Below are 15,433 nucleotides of genomic sequence, written 5' to 3' on the forward strand. Positions count from 1 at the left end.
TATTTATTAAATGAGCAATCGTTTTGCTTGATAAGACCCTTATTCATCGTCTGGAATCGATTAAAGCCCTTTGAACAGTTTGCAGTTTGTACTGAAACTGTCTTTTGGACCTTGAACCGTTTGGTTCCCACTGAAGTCCATTATATGGAAAAAAATGCTGGAATATTTTCATCAAAAACTTTAATTTCTCTTTGACTGAAGAAAGAATGACATGGATATCATGGATTTATATATATATATATATATATATATATATATTTTTTTTTATTTTTTTTTACTGTAAATACTCTAGTTCAGTTCAGTCCTGCATGGCAACCACAGCTGCTGGTATAAATTACACAAATATATATTACAGTGCATTGTATAAAGCTCAGAGGAATGGGAGAGCTTTCTTTGAATGTCCTCAGTGCTAAACTAATGCACCCACAGAAAGACTATCACATGCTGTGCGATGTCAGTGATACCTCTAATGCTGTTCTACAGGCTAAATTCTCGAACTTCTCACCTTTCCTAGTCTTGAAAACCTCTTCAAAAATGCTAGGGCCATCAACCCCATGTGAAGCCTGCAGCCGGACTGTGTACACAGTTCCCGGGCTGAGCCCTTCAACGGTGTGGAAACCTTTAGATGTATTTAAAGCCTCTGAAAGCTGCCAGATACCATCACCTGAAGGAACAACCGCATAACCAGATAGCGTTAGGCCACAACCCAGCAGAAAGAGGTGATATCTATGATAGTGAAAAGACACACTTTGAAAGGTTAGAAAAGTAGACAGAGTAAAATTGATTCTAGGGCTGCAAATAAAAACCCACAAAGAAAAGTCAAGAATGAATTTCATTATCGTTTAGTCTGGATTTTCTGGCTGTTTGTTTGGTATCATTGAGAGGCTCTTCACCGAAACGTTACTCACATTTTATATTATATTCGTAAACGTATTAGTAAATGCAGTAGCGGTTCTAGGCACGGGCGAACCGGGCAGTCACCCGGGGCGGCATCTCTTAATGTCACATGGGGGGCGGCACGAGCAGTTAAAAAAAATCCTCTGTCCCGCGAAGGTTTTCTATTTTTTTATCATTTCAATTCAATTATTGGCAATGGCGCCCCTGCTTGCGGAGAAGGTGCCGTGCACAGAAGCGATATCAAGGGAGTCTCTTGATTAGTTCACGTATCGCGTCTTTTGCGCGCTTGAGGTCGTTATTTCAAATAGGCGATTAGGCGCACGGGAAGCGCGCTCATTACGCGCTCGCGGGAGGCGCGCTCATAATCTATAATATAATAGGTTTAGTAATAAGTTTAGTAGGTAAGATAAAAGACACTCCTTAAAAACAAATCTTTAATGTTATTAACTTGGTGAATTGATTTCATTGTGTATTAGGCTTTTTGAACAAGATTCTGTGATCATGTTGGTCACTATATTCATGAAATGAAAATAATTTACATAATGATCAACTTTATGTGTTTTTATAGTAATAATATGCAAAGTACAATTTTCTATTTTCTAAATAATCTCTGATTCTGTCCTTTTCTCTGACATTTTAAGAGTGACATAGGGCTACAAAAGCTATTTTAGGTCTATAACAGTTTGGATAGTTGTTAATATGATAGCTGTTCAAAATTATTTAAGAGATAAGTATTGTGTTACAAAATAGGCCTAAGTGTCTCTCTGACGATTTTACTTTTAAAAACTCCATTTAGTGACAAAGTATACTTTAACAAGTCATAACTAAAAGTGTGCCATGCACATAATTCAAGGCAATAACCAATGCGCTAATGGTTACTTCCCCCCTTTAAAGTTAGATTAATCTAGCAAAAGAAATGGATTCTATTCACTGTGTTTTTCAAATGAACGGAATGAGATTTTATTTTTGGGGTGTTTTTTTTTTTTTTTTTTTTTTTTTTGGTTGGTTTGGGGGGGGGGGGGGCGCTCGAAGGGGGTCTCGCCCTGGGTGTAATTCAAAGTAGAACCGCCACTGAGTAAATGAGTGGTTGAATGTCACTGTCATCATTAAAGCACAATAAAGAAAGGATGAGCAATCAATAGACCAAAAGCTTAGACCAAATTTGTTGTATTCAAATTCACTTTTTAAATAGAGATCTCTGGGATTAGTCATTTTCTTCCAGGATATCCGTTATTTGAGAGAGTTTATTTCCCTGCATTACACTCAGATCTTTTAACCATAATTAATTATTAAAAAAAAAATATTACATTCATTTCAATGGGAAAAATAGGGAATTACTGAACAATTATTACTTTTGGTTCTTCACTGTAAACTCACGCTTTCAAACTGAGAGTTTTGTTTTTTTTCTGTACTTTAAATCGTACATTTATAAAATATATCATGCATTATACAGGCACTGATCTGTCCATTGTTTAAAATGTTAATATCCATTTAATATAAGAAAAAACAAACAGATTAATTGATCATCAAAATCGTTCTTAGTTGCAACCCTAGATAAAACTTTCTAAAATGTACTTTATATACTGTGTGTATATAAATATATCTATACTTTATATTATATACTTCTACAATTGTAAACACTGAATCCTGACAAAGCAGATTGAGGAGTGACATTCTTACGGTGATTCATTATTGCAACATAGAGCTGTGAATCAGACCGTTCCCCACTGGTTCTCCAGCTGATTCTTGCAGAGGTGTCACTTACAAAGGTGGATATGTTGAGAACAACTGAGAGAAATACACAAAGAAGATATAGAACAAAAGACAGGAAATGCTCTCGAAAGGTTAGTTCCTGCGAAAGAAACCCAGTATACCCATTACCATAGGATTGTGTTATAGAAATTATACAGAAATGCTTCATCTAAATGAAACATTGTTAAAGTCAACATGAAACGGTTGATTTGAAGAAAGGAGAAATAAGTAAATAAATAAATCAGTAATAAGTAATGCCATATTTTGTAGAGAGAGTAATTAGTACAGTTATCTTAATAACAATGTTGAAGATGTAATTAGAAGCTATTAGTTATTATTATTTTTTTAAGAGTAATTTACTCAACACTTCACATAACATTTCAGAGAATAACTGGATAGTGGATATTTATTTAAGATAAAAATGTAGGGCAGGACTTTTGTCGGAACTATCTGACTGTCAATTATAAGTATTATATTATATAAATAACAAAATTCATTATAATATAAACATCTTTCTTTGCAATAACATGCACTGACAAAAAAATTCTCAATAATACAATCAATATTGATTTCATATTGACTTTAAATGTAAATTTCGGAGTACGGAAATGTTGAATGTATGAAGGTGTGAAAATGATGGTTAACTGTATAGATGAATGGATGAATACCTAAGGTAGGAAATATGGCATTGACAGAAGGAGTGTCTGTATTAGGTGAGGTGAAAGAGAAAGGTTGCCCTGCAAGAGAGAGAGAGAGTTCAGACCACATGCATGTGAAATAGAAATAATTAAATGCAACTAATAATACAATCGTGTATAAGCAAAATAGCTAAAAATCGGCCTATCAATGTAAAAGTCCTGTTTTTTGTTTTTTTGTGTATTTGAACAATGAGTAAACAGATGGTCTTTATGAAAATGAACACTGTTGAATGATGTGTTCCTGTCAGCAGCCAGACTGGTTTTGTCAGCATTGAGAAAGACAGCTGTCTTTAGCAGGGGTTCAGGGACAGTACTACTGCCTCACAGAGCAGCTCTTAAAAGACAAAGCAACCAAGCTAGCTATCAATAAGTGTTTTTTTTTTTTTTTTTTTTTGATGGAATAGTATGCAAAATTTAGCACAATATACAAAATTATTTCATGGAGTTACGCATGGACTTTTGATACAACAATAATACTAATTTAACAACAACAACTGTTTATTAATTTATAACATTATAACATTTTAGAAAATTAGTACAACAACAGGTACTATGATTAATGTTAAGACTATAATGTTTTCCCATGCTGTTATCAGGTAATGTAACTAATAACATGCAGTAGTTATTTTAGACCTACGTAATAATAATGTATGGGTTAAATATACTAATTAAGTTTTCAACCTACAAAAACAGCTACAAATCTGTTGGTACATACTCAACTCGGATGATGTCACTTCAGATGTTGACAGTTCATCTTAAAAAGAGAGTACAGATAAAAAACTATGAATGTATAAATAGATAAATTACCATTTTCTAGAAATTCAAACTGCTTTGACTATCTGACAGATAAGCAGACTTCGCAAAAAGTACTCAGTTATTAACGTAACCTTGGTTATAACGGGAACAAGTTCTGCGTCGCTAGACACAAAACTCCCTTTTCTCCGATTACTGAAGATTATAGAATAACGGAGCTGCGCGAACTAATGGGCGGGTCTATCCCTCTATATAAGTGTGCATTCTGCCCAAGGGAATCAATTTAATATGTCTGAAGTGACAAACGCCAAGCCGTGCAGTGTGAAAGCGTGGCCGGTGACGCAGTACTCATTCCCGTTATCTCAGGGAACCAAGGTTACGCTAGTAACTGAGTATGTTCCAGTACGATACGATACTGAGTTGCTCGATGGAATGGGAACCCATTCCAATTGTGTAGTGCTTAGATCTGGAGAACAAGGACACTGTAAAAGTCCGACTCGCTGTGGGTCGGAGGAACCGTTTCTACAGCTCCTTTTGTTACAGCTTTCGGCAGCGAGACTAAGCCCCTCCTTTTCCTTCCTAAGGGATCCAAACTTGACGGCCCGGAAAGTCATTGAAGAAAATGTTTAAATATTCCATGTGATTACAGTGGCTCAACTATAAGTTTATCAAGCGACGAGAACACTTTTTGTGCGGAAATAAACAAAAATAACGACTTTATTCGACTACTCCATTTGTTCCTTGTCCTGAGACGAGAGTTCAAGAGATTTCCACGACGCATGTGCGAGAATTGCGCAAGAAGTAGTAGAATAATAACGCAATTCTCGCGCATGCTTCGTGGAAATCTCTTGAACTCTCATCTCAGGAGTTCAAGGAAGAAAAGGAATATTTGAATAAAGTCGTTATTTGTTTTGTTTTTTCGCACAAAAAGTTTTTTCGGCGCTTGATAAACGTATAGTTGAGCCACTGTTGTCACATGGAATATTTAAACATTTTCTTCATAGACTTTCTGGGCCGTCAAGTTTCGATCCCTTAGAGATGTAGCAGTGATCCACCTCTCAAATTTAATCAAAAATATCTTCATTTGTGTTCCGAAGACTGCGGATATATATATATATATGCTAAACAAATGAAATTCCTTTGGTTTCTCTCTATATTCTCTTCTATAGAATATATAGCCTTAAATAATGGTATTTAATGTCAAACAATTGGGTCACAGGCTTTCTTTTATATAAGGAGGAGGGCTTCAAAGAAAATAAATTACATCAAAAACAAATTTAGAATAAAATCTATGCATATATTAAATCGTGACCCCAAGAATGAATTTTAATCGAAGATTGAGATTCTAAAAGATTCCCACCCCTAGCAATTACTAAGTAACTACCATGTTGCAAAATGCTACAAACTACAGTATGTGATACATACAGCTCTCGGTCGAAGTCTCAGCTGAGACTGTGGAAACTTCAGGAAGTGAATTTTCAGGCATAGTAACTAGTTGATGAGAAACAAAAGTTGGTTGATAAGAAGACAGATCGGTTTAAACAAACCCATGGAGAATGAGAATATGCAATTGGTGAAAACAAAATCGTGGCCTAGAAATTGTGGCAGAGAAATGCAGTGATGATGATGGAAAATCAGTTTTACAGTAAGTAAAAACACATCTAGAGGCAAATATTTTTTACTAAGGCACCTCATTGATCGGTCACTAGACTGTAGACATTATTCCACCCTTTAGTTCATCAGAGGACTTAAGCAATAATCTCATTTACGCAACAAGATCTTGCCAACAGCAACTTCTGTAGTTCAGTAACTGCTGCTTAATCACTTTCGAACACCTTGCGGCTGTGCTAATTAGAACACAACTAACTTTGCTTGTATCAGATGTTTGTCTCTCAGCATGGGCGCTTCAGATTCTGACACCAGATCCATTATAACTCCTGGGACTCTGTTTATAGTTGCTTCCGGGCACACTTACATGCTTCGGGGACGGTGCTTCCTTCCTCGCTGATGGCTGACCCACAGCCCACCTGCGTACACGCTCTCAGATAGAACTTATACCAGTTGTCTTCCTGTAGATCATGCAAGACCCAATCTGTAGTATCTGGTGCACTGATGTTCACAGAGATCAGCTTACCCACAGTCTCATTAACTAGAAGAAGAAGATCAGAAAAAAAAAAAATGTTTGAGGTCATTAACATTTTTAATTCATCAAGCATGCACTAAATTGATTGAAATTACATACATTTATAATGTTACAAAAGATTTCTATTCTAAATTTATAAATCTCTCTTTTTTTATCTATGCAACCTTTTTTATTCCCGTCCTGACCTTGACTAGCTCAGTACAGCATGCCATGAGAAGCTTTTGCTTTAGCCCTCCTCCCCACCTGTCAAATAGCAATTCTGGGTATTGATCATGCCAGCAGAAGTGTAGTCGATCTAGTCCATCAAGATAGTGCCCCTATTATGCAGTGTAAACGTTTTGCAAAGTTATAAAGTTGAAAGTGCGCGATAAAAAAAGTTCTTGTCTCCCAAAAAAAAAAATGATAAACTCTGAACCGTCTAAACGTGCCGTCAGCAGATCCAGCGAATATTATGGTGTCCTTTAAATTGTGTAGCATCATATTTAATTTCAATGTTTAGCCTTGTTACTTGATATTGTGATGACCTGACGGGGCACTGCAGATGTAAAATATCCTTGGGGCTAATTCTGGCATATTTACCTTGCTCAAAAGCTAAAGTGTTCATCAATATGCATTGTCCCTTTTAAATAAAACAATTCCAGTTTCACTTCCGTGAAGTAAATTCTCTTGGTAAACACCTCCGAAGGATGAGGATTTTAAGAGTCAGTGGTTAAAAGTACCACAGCAATACAACAGCAGTATAACATTGCTTCTCAAATCTCTTTGGCGTCTAAATGGGATTTGTAAAATGCTTATCCATTAAAGATGGGGCAGTACACACTTTATTTGAACCAACTTGCTCCTCAGAATCACAACCTGTAAGTATGATTAATTATTGATGCATGTATTTCGAACTCCTAGTGTTCAAAAATATGTAGTTTTTTGTTTTATATTGTGCAAGTTTCCGGCTAACCAGTTAACTTGCGTTACTGTCCAGCCTGTTCTCATCCTTTAACGTCATATAGAACGCTATATGCAAAAACGGCGCTATACTACGCACATGGCACCCGTTATCGTTAATATAACACGCGAACCCAAGACGTTATAAATCCTTTAGCGTGAATGACACGCACACCCTACCCCACACCTAAACTTAGCCCTCACAGCACGTGTTATATTAACGATAACGGGTGCCATGTGCGTATTATAGCGCCGTTTTGTCGTATAGCGTTCTATATGAAGTTAAAGGATGAGAACGCGTTGTACTGTCTTACTGAAATACTTCTGCTAAGCAGCTGTGGGTGACTATTACCTAAAACTGTGTCTATTAATGCCGATTGTCTGTTGTTCTTACAACTTTGAGCAATGATAAGGATTTAGCAAGATTTTTTTAACGTTACATCAGTCATTCAGTGTTCGAGCTCGGCTAACGTATGTAAAATTTAACGCATAAATTTGAAATATACGCATTGGTTTGTTGTTGGTCATACACTTGACAATGCTGATGGTGATGAATTACAGTTTCAACATCTCATAATGTAAACTGAGTAAGTTAGCGTATTATTGAGAAACGTCCTGCTCGTGTCATCCTTGGGATGGAGGTTCGGGTTGAACAACTAGTTCTTCCAATGTTTCATCATCGGACTCGCGCTCTGATTGATATGGTAAAATCAACACCATCGTAACCATACAGTCTCTGAGCTTCTATGAAGCCTAAAGAGCAGAAATGGTAATGTGCATTTTGTTTTCGACACGCGCTGAAAGCGGTAGACTAATCACAACAGACTGGGCCGTCTAGCCAATCAGAGCAGAATAGGCTCACGGAAAGGAGGGATTTAGAGAGACTGAATAAGTGGTTTGAGAATCATTGAAAAAGTGCAATTATGAGAAAAATTAACGTATTTTTTGACGTTTGACGCATGTAAACCTGTTGTAGGCAACCCGATCTCACAGGAATTTGTACGAATTTTACGAGGTGGCTAATTCGTAACAATTTGTACGACCTCACTCGTACGAATTAGTACGATTTTGCTAAATCTTACATATTTTACGAATTAGCCAATTAGTATGAATTCATACGAATGACCTACCCATGACCCCACCCCTAAACATAACCGTCACGTGGGTTTAGACAAATGTACCAATTCGTACGAGTGAGGTCGTATGAATTAGTACGAATTAGCCACTTTTGAATCACTCGAATTTGAATTGGTCGTGAGATAGCGTAGGTTGTAGGAGGCCTTCAAAACAAAATTATGAACCTTTAAAATAGCATATTAGGGACACTTTAATATAATTTGAAATCAAATTTCACAATATTACTGTTTTTGACCGTTTTAGATAAATACAGCCTTGGTGAACTTCTTTTAAAACTTGTAAATGTTTTGACCCCAAACTTAGCAGTATAAAGATCTATTACAGTTAAGCAACATAGTTTATACAAAATTAACTGAGACAGATAATGTAACAGGAGATAAATCTACGAGTGTCAAACCTGTCTGGTATTGCAGCAAGTATCCCGTGAGAAACCCATTGGTTTCGAGTGGAGGCGCCCACACCAACTTGATGGAGTCTTTCTGAAAGTTTGTGGCTTTCAGGTCGTAAGGTTTCTTAGGAACTGTGGGAAGATGTCAGGCACTACTGGTCAGTGTGTACATTAAACTTGGAAACTCATTAAAAAAGTTCTGTGTAAATTATTCTTCTAATATTCAGCAGTATATTTTGGACCGTGTGTGAACCACAAAATATTCAAAATTCAACCGAATTCACAGAAGAACTTAGCAAACACTGAATTTTAAACCATGTCTACTGTCAAAGAGTTCTTGCCTCCCTGTGGAGTTGTGAAAGAGATGGGACTGCTGCTGGGCCCATTCCCTCTTCGGTTAAAGACGTTGACAGTCAGGTTATATTTAGAGAATGGCTTTAGTCCCGGCACTATGGTGTGACTCCTGTTTCCAGGGATATTGAGAGACTGTCTCTCTGAGGGAATACTCTCAGAGGTCAACAGACTTTGAGTTCGCCACCAGTGCACCTATGAGCAAAAGACAGGCGGAAAAAGGTGTTGATGAGATATATAAGAAACAAAGAGAGGCAGAAGGAGAGAAAAGGCAAAAGTGGAGTCTATTAATTGTTATAAACAGCGTGTTTGTTGCTCATCGATCAGCACCACAGGGACCTTGAGCTGGAAGGGTCAGGAACTCACAGTGTATCCTCCAAGATGGCCCCTCAGGGTGGTTTGGGGCACTGGTGACCAGCTGACCCTCAGCAGTGTAGAGTTCAACACCTCCACAGATACATCCTCAGGAGGCGCCAAGGGCACTAGAATTGGTAACAGAACGCGAATCTTTTTAAGGCTAAACAAGAGGGGAACATCTCACAAATTCACACATACACCAGTTTCCAGAAGCAACTAAAGCCACAGAGGGGGAAATAAATGGACTGTAATTGGATGACACATTAGACACACTTTTTCCAGGAAAAGTGCACATGCTAACACAAAGCTATCTGCAGAGAATTGAGGGTGCATGGGAAAAGCTCTTTCAGAGATGCAAACTTATATGCGGCAATAAAAGGTCTTAATTTGGCAGCCGGTATATTAGGCTGCTGTCACTTTATCGGACGTACCGATCAATTAAACTGGTACAAGTTTTCTTTCTCAACATAACGGACTACGTTTACGTGAATACTCGCCATTTTGACATTATTTTGTGTGTATTTAACTGTTTAAACGTTGAGAAATTAAAGCTACACTGTGTGATTTTTACCCCCTATCTAGCGGTGAAAATGTATATGACAATCCAGTGAATATTATCTGTTCCTCTCAATTCCGATTTCGTTTTAACTCCTACGGTGGCCAATAGTCCAAGATTAACATGGCTTCAAGTTCGACCTCGTCCATGAGTGTTAATTCAAACGTAAACGCGAAAGGCGAAGCTTGAATTAACGAGTATGTCCCTCTTTGGCTAATGTACTTTCAAGATGGAGGGGCAACATGGCGACCGACATTAGAACCCCTTACCCGTATGTATTTTCAATGGCATATTATACACTCGAGAATACTTTATTACTTGAACGAAGTAAATATACATTAATGAGCACATATATTTTTGAAAGAACTACATTTTTTTAGCTAAGAATAAACTAAAAGAATTACACAGTGTAGCTTTAAAGCCCTATGACAACACCAATATTCATATGGAGTAAATGAAACGAGTGAGTGAGGGGAGGCGGGTTTTTGTGTCAACACGAAGAAACGAGAGAGCTAGAAAGCGCAGCTGGTATCGTGTAATTAACGGAAAATGTATGGGAAGAGTCATTTTGGCGTCGATATACAGAAAAATCCATATTTTTAACAACACCACATTGCACTTTCCTTTTTAAAGAGTAACTAAACACTTAACCAACTTTTTTTAGTTAATGATCTGTAAGAATGAATCTTTATTAATACCAGTCATTGATTCGAGTAACTTTTTTGGCATTTGTTTATAAAGTGTTCTATGTCTACAATATATGGTGTAAAAACGTCTTAGTGCTGCCCTCTTCAGGTTGAACGGTGGCTACTGCAGTTGAATTTTCCTATTGGATGTTTGCGGTAGTACGTGACACAGCGGTTGTTGGTGACGTAGGCAAGTTCCATACAAAGAGATGCGTCTCAGGTGCACGCCCCCTCCGATGGACTCTGCCCACTTTTCCAGCATTTTTCAAATATTGCCAGTGGGTGGAGTCAGGCTGTGACCAGGGGTTTAGTTACCCTTTAAAAGACTTGAAATGAAAAATGTATATTACATATAAAATTCAACGCGCCAAAGTGGCTAGTATGAGTGACTCATTACAAATTTGAGAAGATGATTGCATTTGTTGTATTTAAAATGCATGCTAGCAGTGATGGGGTTCTTATGGAGCAGTATTTATGAGCAATTCAATGGCTTTTAAAAACTCATCGGTTCTACGTGAATCACTTTCGGATCTAAATGAATCATTTTTGGTTCAGAAACGACATAATTTTAGCTGAAAGTTGACAAGTTTGCATCCCCGCACTTTGCAACTTGAATCACAGGGATAACCTTTTTGATGCAGGAATAACATGGACAAAATCAGCCCAACCTGTTGCATTATCCTCTAGACAATGCCAAATGTCGACTACAGAGACAAGGGCATGAAAAATATGAAAATTGAATAAAACAAAAGATAATCACATAAGTGTTTGGCAAAGAATATGTCTGATCCCTAAAAGCACAATGTAAAAGCTCAGCAGAAATGACTGATCCTGGTAAAGAGTGGATTAAACCACTCTCCCAACTAATCTCCTATCTTAAGTGTTTATTATTGTCTAATCGTGGCAGCGTCACACGACTGTGAGATGAATGCATTAATGAGCTGTCGCACTCACAGTCTTCCCCGGAATAACCAGTCACCACTCGGGGTTCTGGTGCCCACCCGTGGTGGTTGAAGGCCTGGATCTTGACCTCGTAGGGGACGAACGTTGGGGTGTCTCGCACCACAAATGAGTGTCTCTTCACCATCTGTTCTTTCCAACTGTCCTCGACACCCAGGAGCCTGTAGCTCAGTTTGTATTCCAGACCGGGACCGTTGTGCTCCACAGGCAAGAGCGGCTGGTGATTAAAGGGAAAAGTGGGTCAGTGCGCTCCAAACATTACTGAGCATTTGGACCACTTGAGTGCAAGAGACATTTGCTGATGGGTTTGCGAAATTTGGCGTGGGATAGTTTCTGGGGTGCCTCACTTGGCTTTCCTTCAGAATTGCAATCTGAAGGAATTTTGACTCATGAATATGTGAATGGAGATTTGCTCATATTCTTGAGACTGCCAGTGCAAATTAAGTTGCTACACTCTCAGAAAAAAAGGTACAAAAGCTGTCACTGGGGCTGTACCTTTTCAAAAGGTACACTTTTGTATCCAATGGCTACATATTGGTACCTTAGTGGTACATATTAGCACCTAAAATGAGCATATTAGCACCTGAAATGTACATATTAGCTCATAAAATGGACATATTAGCACCTAAAATGTACATATCACCTAAAATGTACATATTAACACCTAAAATTGACATATTACCCCCGAAAATATACATATTAGCACCAAAAATGGACATATTAGCTCATGAAATGGACATATTAGCACCCAAAATGTACATATTACCACCTAAAATGGACATATTAGCACCTAAAATGTACATATTAGCAACTAAACTGTACATATTAGCAACTAAAATGTACATATTAACACCTAAAATGTACCTATTAGCACCTGAAATGTACATATTAGCTCATGAAATGGACATATTAGCACATAAAATGTACATATTAACACCTAAAATTGACATATTACCACCTAAAATGGACATATTACCAACTAAAATGGACATATTAGCAACTAAAATGTACATATTAACACCTAAAATGTACATATTAGCACCGTAAATGGACAAAAGTTTACCTTTTGAAAAGGTACAGCCCCAGTGACAGCTTTTGTACCTTTTTTTTCTGAGAGTGTATGGCTCTAAAACTACGAGACTTCATAAGAGCTCCAGAAACATGTTGTTCTTTTTGTTGCTTAAAGACATGCATATATGCATTCCAATTATTTGTCAATGCTGTATGCAGTTTATTACCTCCCAGCTGATGTACATCTGATGTGGCAGGTGACCCTCAATCTTAATGTTTTCTGGGTTCCTGTCGGGAGCTGTACAAATGTGAATATGAATTATTTAACATACTGTATGTCTCAGTCAATAATACCATTGCCCTCTAACACTGCCAAAGTGTATCATACATAATGACGAGCACACAGTCATTGATGGTTCGAGACGGCACTCGCTTAAAAGAGCATTAAAATTTATGGAGCTTTTATAGACATCTGTATAATTTTCTCAGGGTAAATCCCCACAAAGACACAGAGACAGGCACTTCAAACAAGTCCAAGGTCAACCAAGATGGAATCACAGGTATCCCTACCACAAGGAGGCGTCTTATATCTTTCGGATGGCATGCTGGGATGACTTCTCCCTATAGCATTGACAGCGATGACTCTGAACTGGTAGTTAATGTGGCCATAGAGTGTCAAGGGGGCCGAGAACTGGCTGCTAGCCACTCGTAGAAGCTCCTTCCACGTCCCGGGTTCCCAGTGGTTCTCTTCATACTGGATGATGAACTCTGATCACAGGAACAGAGCACAGCTGTCATTGAATATGCAAAGCGCATGCTCTCAATACACTGTGGTGCAGCCCCAGTGGGAGCCCCCTTGAAATATCATAGAGCAATGCATGAGTATGAGCAACGTCCATGAAAATGACTTGCTTAAAGCAAAAGCCTACTTCAGAAGCACAGAAAATGTGTATCATTACACATGAAAGGGTACGCCAATGGAAACGTTTTGCATTCGAGCAAAATTTTAAATGAGTTGTACCTGTTATGGGACTGTTATGATCACCAGCAGCCGCCCAGTTGAGCCTCACGCTGCGGTCTTTCAGATCGGTGAGCGTCAGTTGAACCGGTGGATCAGGGACATCTGTCACATTTCAGACACATGAAACAAGCTTCATATCAAAATAACTATATCTGAAGACCATTAGCAAGAGAAGCAGAATCGCTTCAAGAAGAATAATGATCACAAAAACAACACATCTTTTCCACTACGTTTTGTGTTTTCTCTGTTTGTGGAGATTGCTGCAGCACTATTTGAATATCATTTTTCCAAGCAGGTCTATTATTGTGGTATTAAAGTAATACATAAACATAACAACACAGTCATTCAGTCTAGTCTCAAAAGGTCCTTCAATCATACCTAACACAGTTATGTATGCAGAAGCTGTATCCTGGTCCAGTGGTGTTCGAACAATGCAGGTGTATTTCCCTTGACCACTGTTGCTCACATTGAAAATCTGGAGAATTCCATCCTCTGCGAAATATCTGCAACCCAAAAAAGGTTCACAATATATTCAATATAATAATCATATTAATGTTCAAATTTCTCAATTTATGAATTCATAAATGAGACATCAGGGTCATCATTATTTCATGTAGTATTTCCAACTTCCAAGTCTCTGAATTTCCTTTACAATGAATCTTACACTGTTTCCGGAGCCAATATCTTTTTTGGCTATGAAATGAAATAAGCAATGTGCATTCCAGGATTATTTATGGCATATTTCTATGTTGGCAGCTATAGTCAATGGTAAAACAAAAGCCATGAAACAATGCATTGATATGTTAAAATGTCAAACTTTAGTTTGGGGACTATTCACTATTAACTAGTAAGGTAGATGTAGTGGTTACGTTTATGGGATGTAGAATGGCCATGCAAATTAAGGCATTTAAAGGAGTAGTTCACTTAAAAAAAAAAAAAAAAAAAAAACTTTTGCTGATAATTTACTCACCTCCATGTCATCCAAGATATATATGTCTTTCTTTCTTCAGTCGAAAAGAAATTAAGGTTTTTGAAGAAAACTTTCCAGGATTTTTCTCCATATAATGGACTTCGATGGGAACCAAACAGTCCAGAAGTTTCAGTACAAACTGCAAACTGTTCAAAGGGCTTTAAACGATTCCAGACGATGAATAAAGGTCTTATCAAGCGAAACGATCGCTCATTTAAAAAAAAAAAAGTTTTATAAGCTCAAATGGTCGCCTTGCTCTGTTCTGTGATGCGCGTTCGTAACTCTCTTATTCGAACTCGTTCATCAAAATGAACGATTTTTTTCCCCGAGTCAACTCGTTCATTTTGTTCGTTGAATGAACCAATTGACTTGATAAAATTGACTCGTTTCACTTGATAAGACCCTTATTCATCGTCTGGAATTGTTTAAAGCCCTTTGAACAGTTTGCAGTTTGCACTGAAACTGTCTTTTGGACCTTGAACCGTTTGGTTCCCATTGAAATCCATTTTATGGAGAAAAATCCTGGAATGTTTTCATCAAAAACCTTAATTTCTTTTCGACTGAAGAAAGAAAGACATGGACATCTTGGATGACATGGGGGTGAGTAAATTATCACCATTTTTTTTTTTTTAAGTGAACTACTCCTTAAGCGCTAATAAAGATCAAATATTCTAGTAATATGCAAGCTAATAAGCAACTAGTGAAAATTGGTCCCCAAACTAAAATGTTACCATATTTTCCTTACACCTTGAATCTTAAAATTATTATTATAAAAAAAAAGGTTCAAATATAGTTTTTCAAGGTAAAATATTTT

The 15,433-nt window shown here is 37.5% G+C and overlaps 1 protein-coding gene across 3 annotated transcripts in view; it reads right to left on the reverse strand.

Annotated features, from left to right (window-relative positions):
* chl1a (cell adhesion molecule L1 like a) overlaps positions 1 to 15,433 on the reverse strand; it is a 69,266-nt gene that overhangs the window by 7,401 nt on the left and 46,432 nt on the right. The window contains exons 15-28 of one of the 3 annotated variants that reach the window (XM_039651385.2): positions 14,028 to 14,152; positions 13,650 to 13,751; positions 13,199 to 13,396; positions 12,856 to 12,926; positions 11,612 to 11,834; positions 9,425 to 9,540; positions 9,049 to 9,253; positions 8,717 to 8,839; positions 6,076 to 6,249; positions 5,526 to 5,591; positions 4,063 to 4,101; positions 3,318 to 3,386; positions 2,578 to 2,685; positions 506 to 664 (exon numbers count right to left, since the gene is read on the reverse strand). In XM_039651385.2, the coding sequence (XP_039507319.2) occupies positions 506 to 664; positions 2,578 to 2,685; positions 3,318 to 3,386; positions 4,063 to 4,101; positions 5,526 to 5,591; positions 6,076 to 6,249; positions 8,717 to 8,839; positions 9,049 to 9,253; positions 9,425 to 9,540; positions 11,612 to 11,834; positions 12,856 to 12,926; positions 13,199 to 13,396; positions 13,650 to 13,751; positions 14,028 to 14,152 (1,778 nt within the window). The remainder of the gene's footprint in view (positions 1 to 505; positions 665 to 2,577; positions 2,686 to 3,317; positions 3,387 to 4,062; positions 4,102 to 5,525; positions 5,592 to 6,075; positions 6,250 to 8,716; positions 8,840 to 9,048; positions 9,254 to 9,424; positions 9,541 to 11,611; positions 11,835 to 12,855; positions 12,927 to 13,198; positions 13,397 to 13,649; positions 13,752 to 14,027; positions 14,153 to 15,433) is intronic. The other 2 variants (XM_089124422.1, XM_039651386.2) reach the window with 2 other exon arrangements.

This window comes from Pimephales promelas, chromosome 20 (assembly GCF_988280905.1).
Source record: "Pimephales promelas chromosome 20, fPimPro1.hap1.1, whole genome shotgun sequence".
Classification (NCBI taxonomy): Eukaryota; Metazoa; Chordata; class Actinopteri; order Cypriniformes; family Leuciscidae; genus Pimephales; species Pimephales promelas.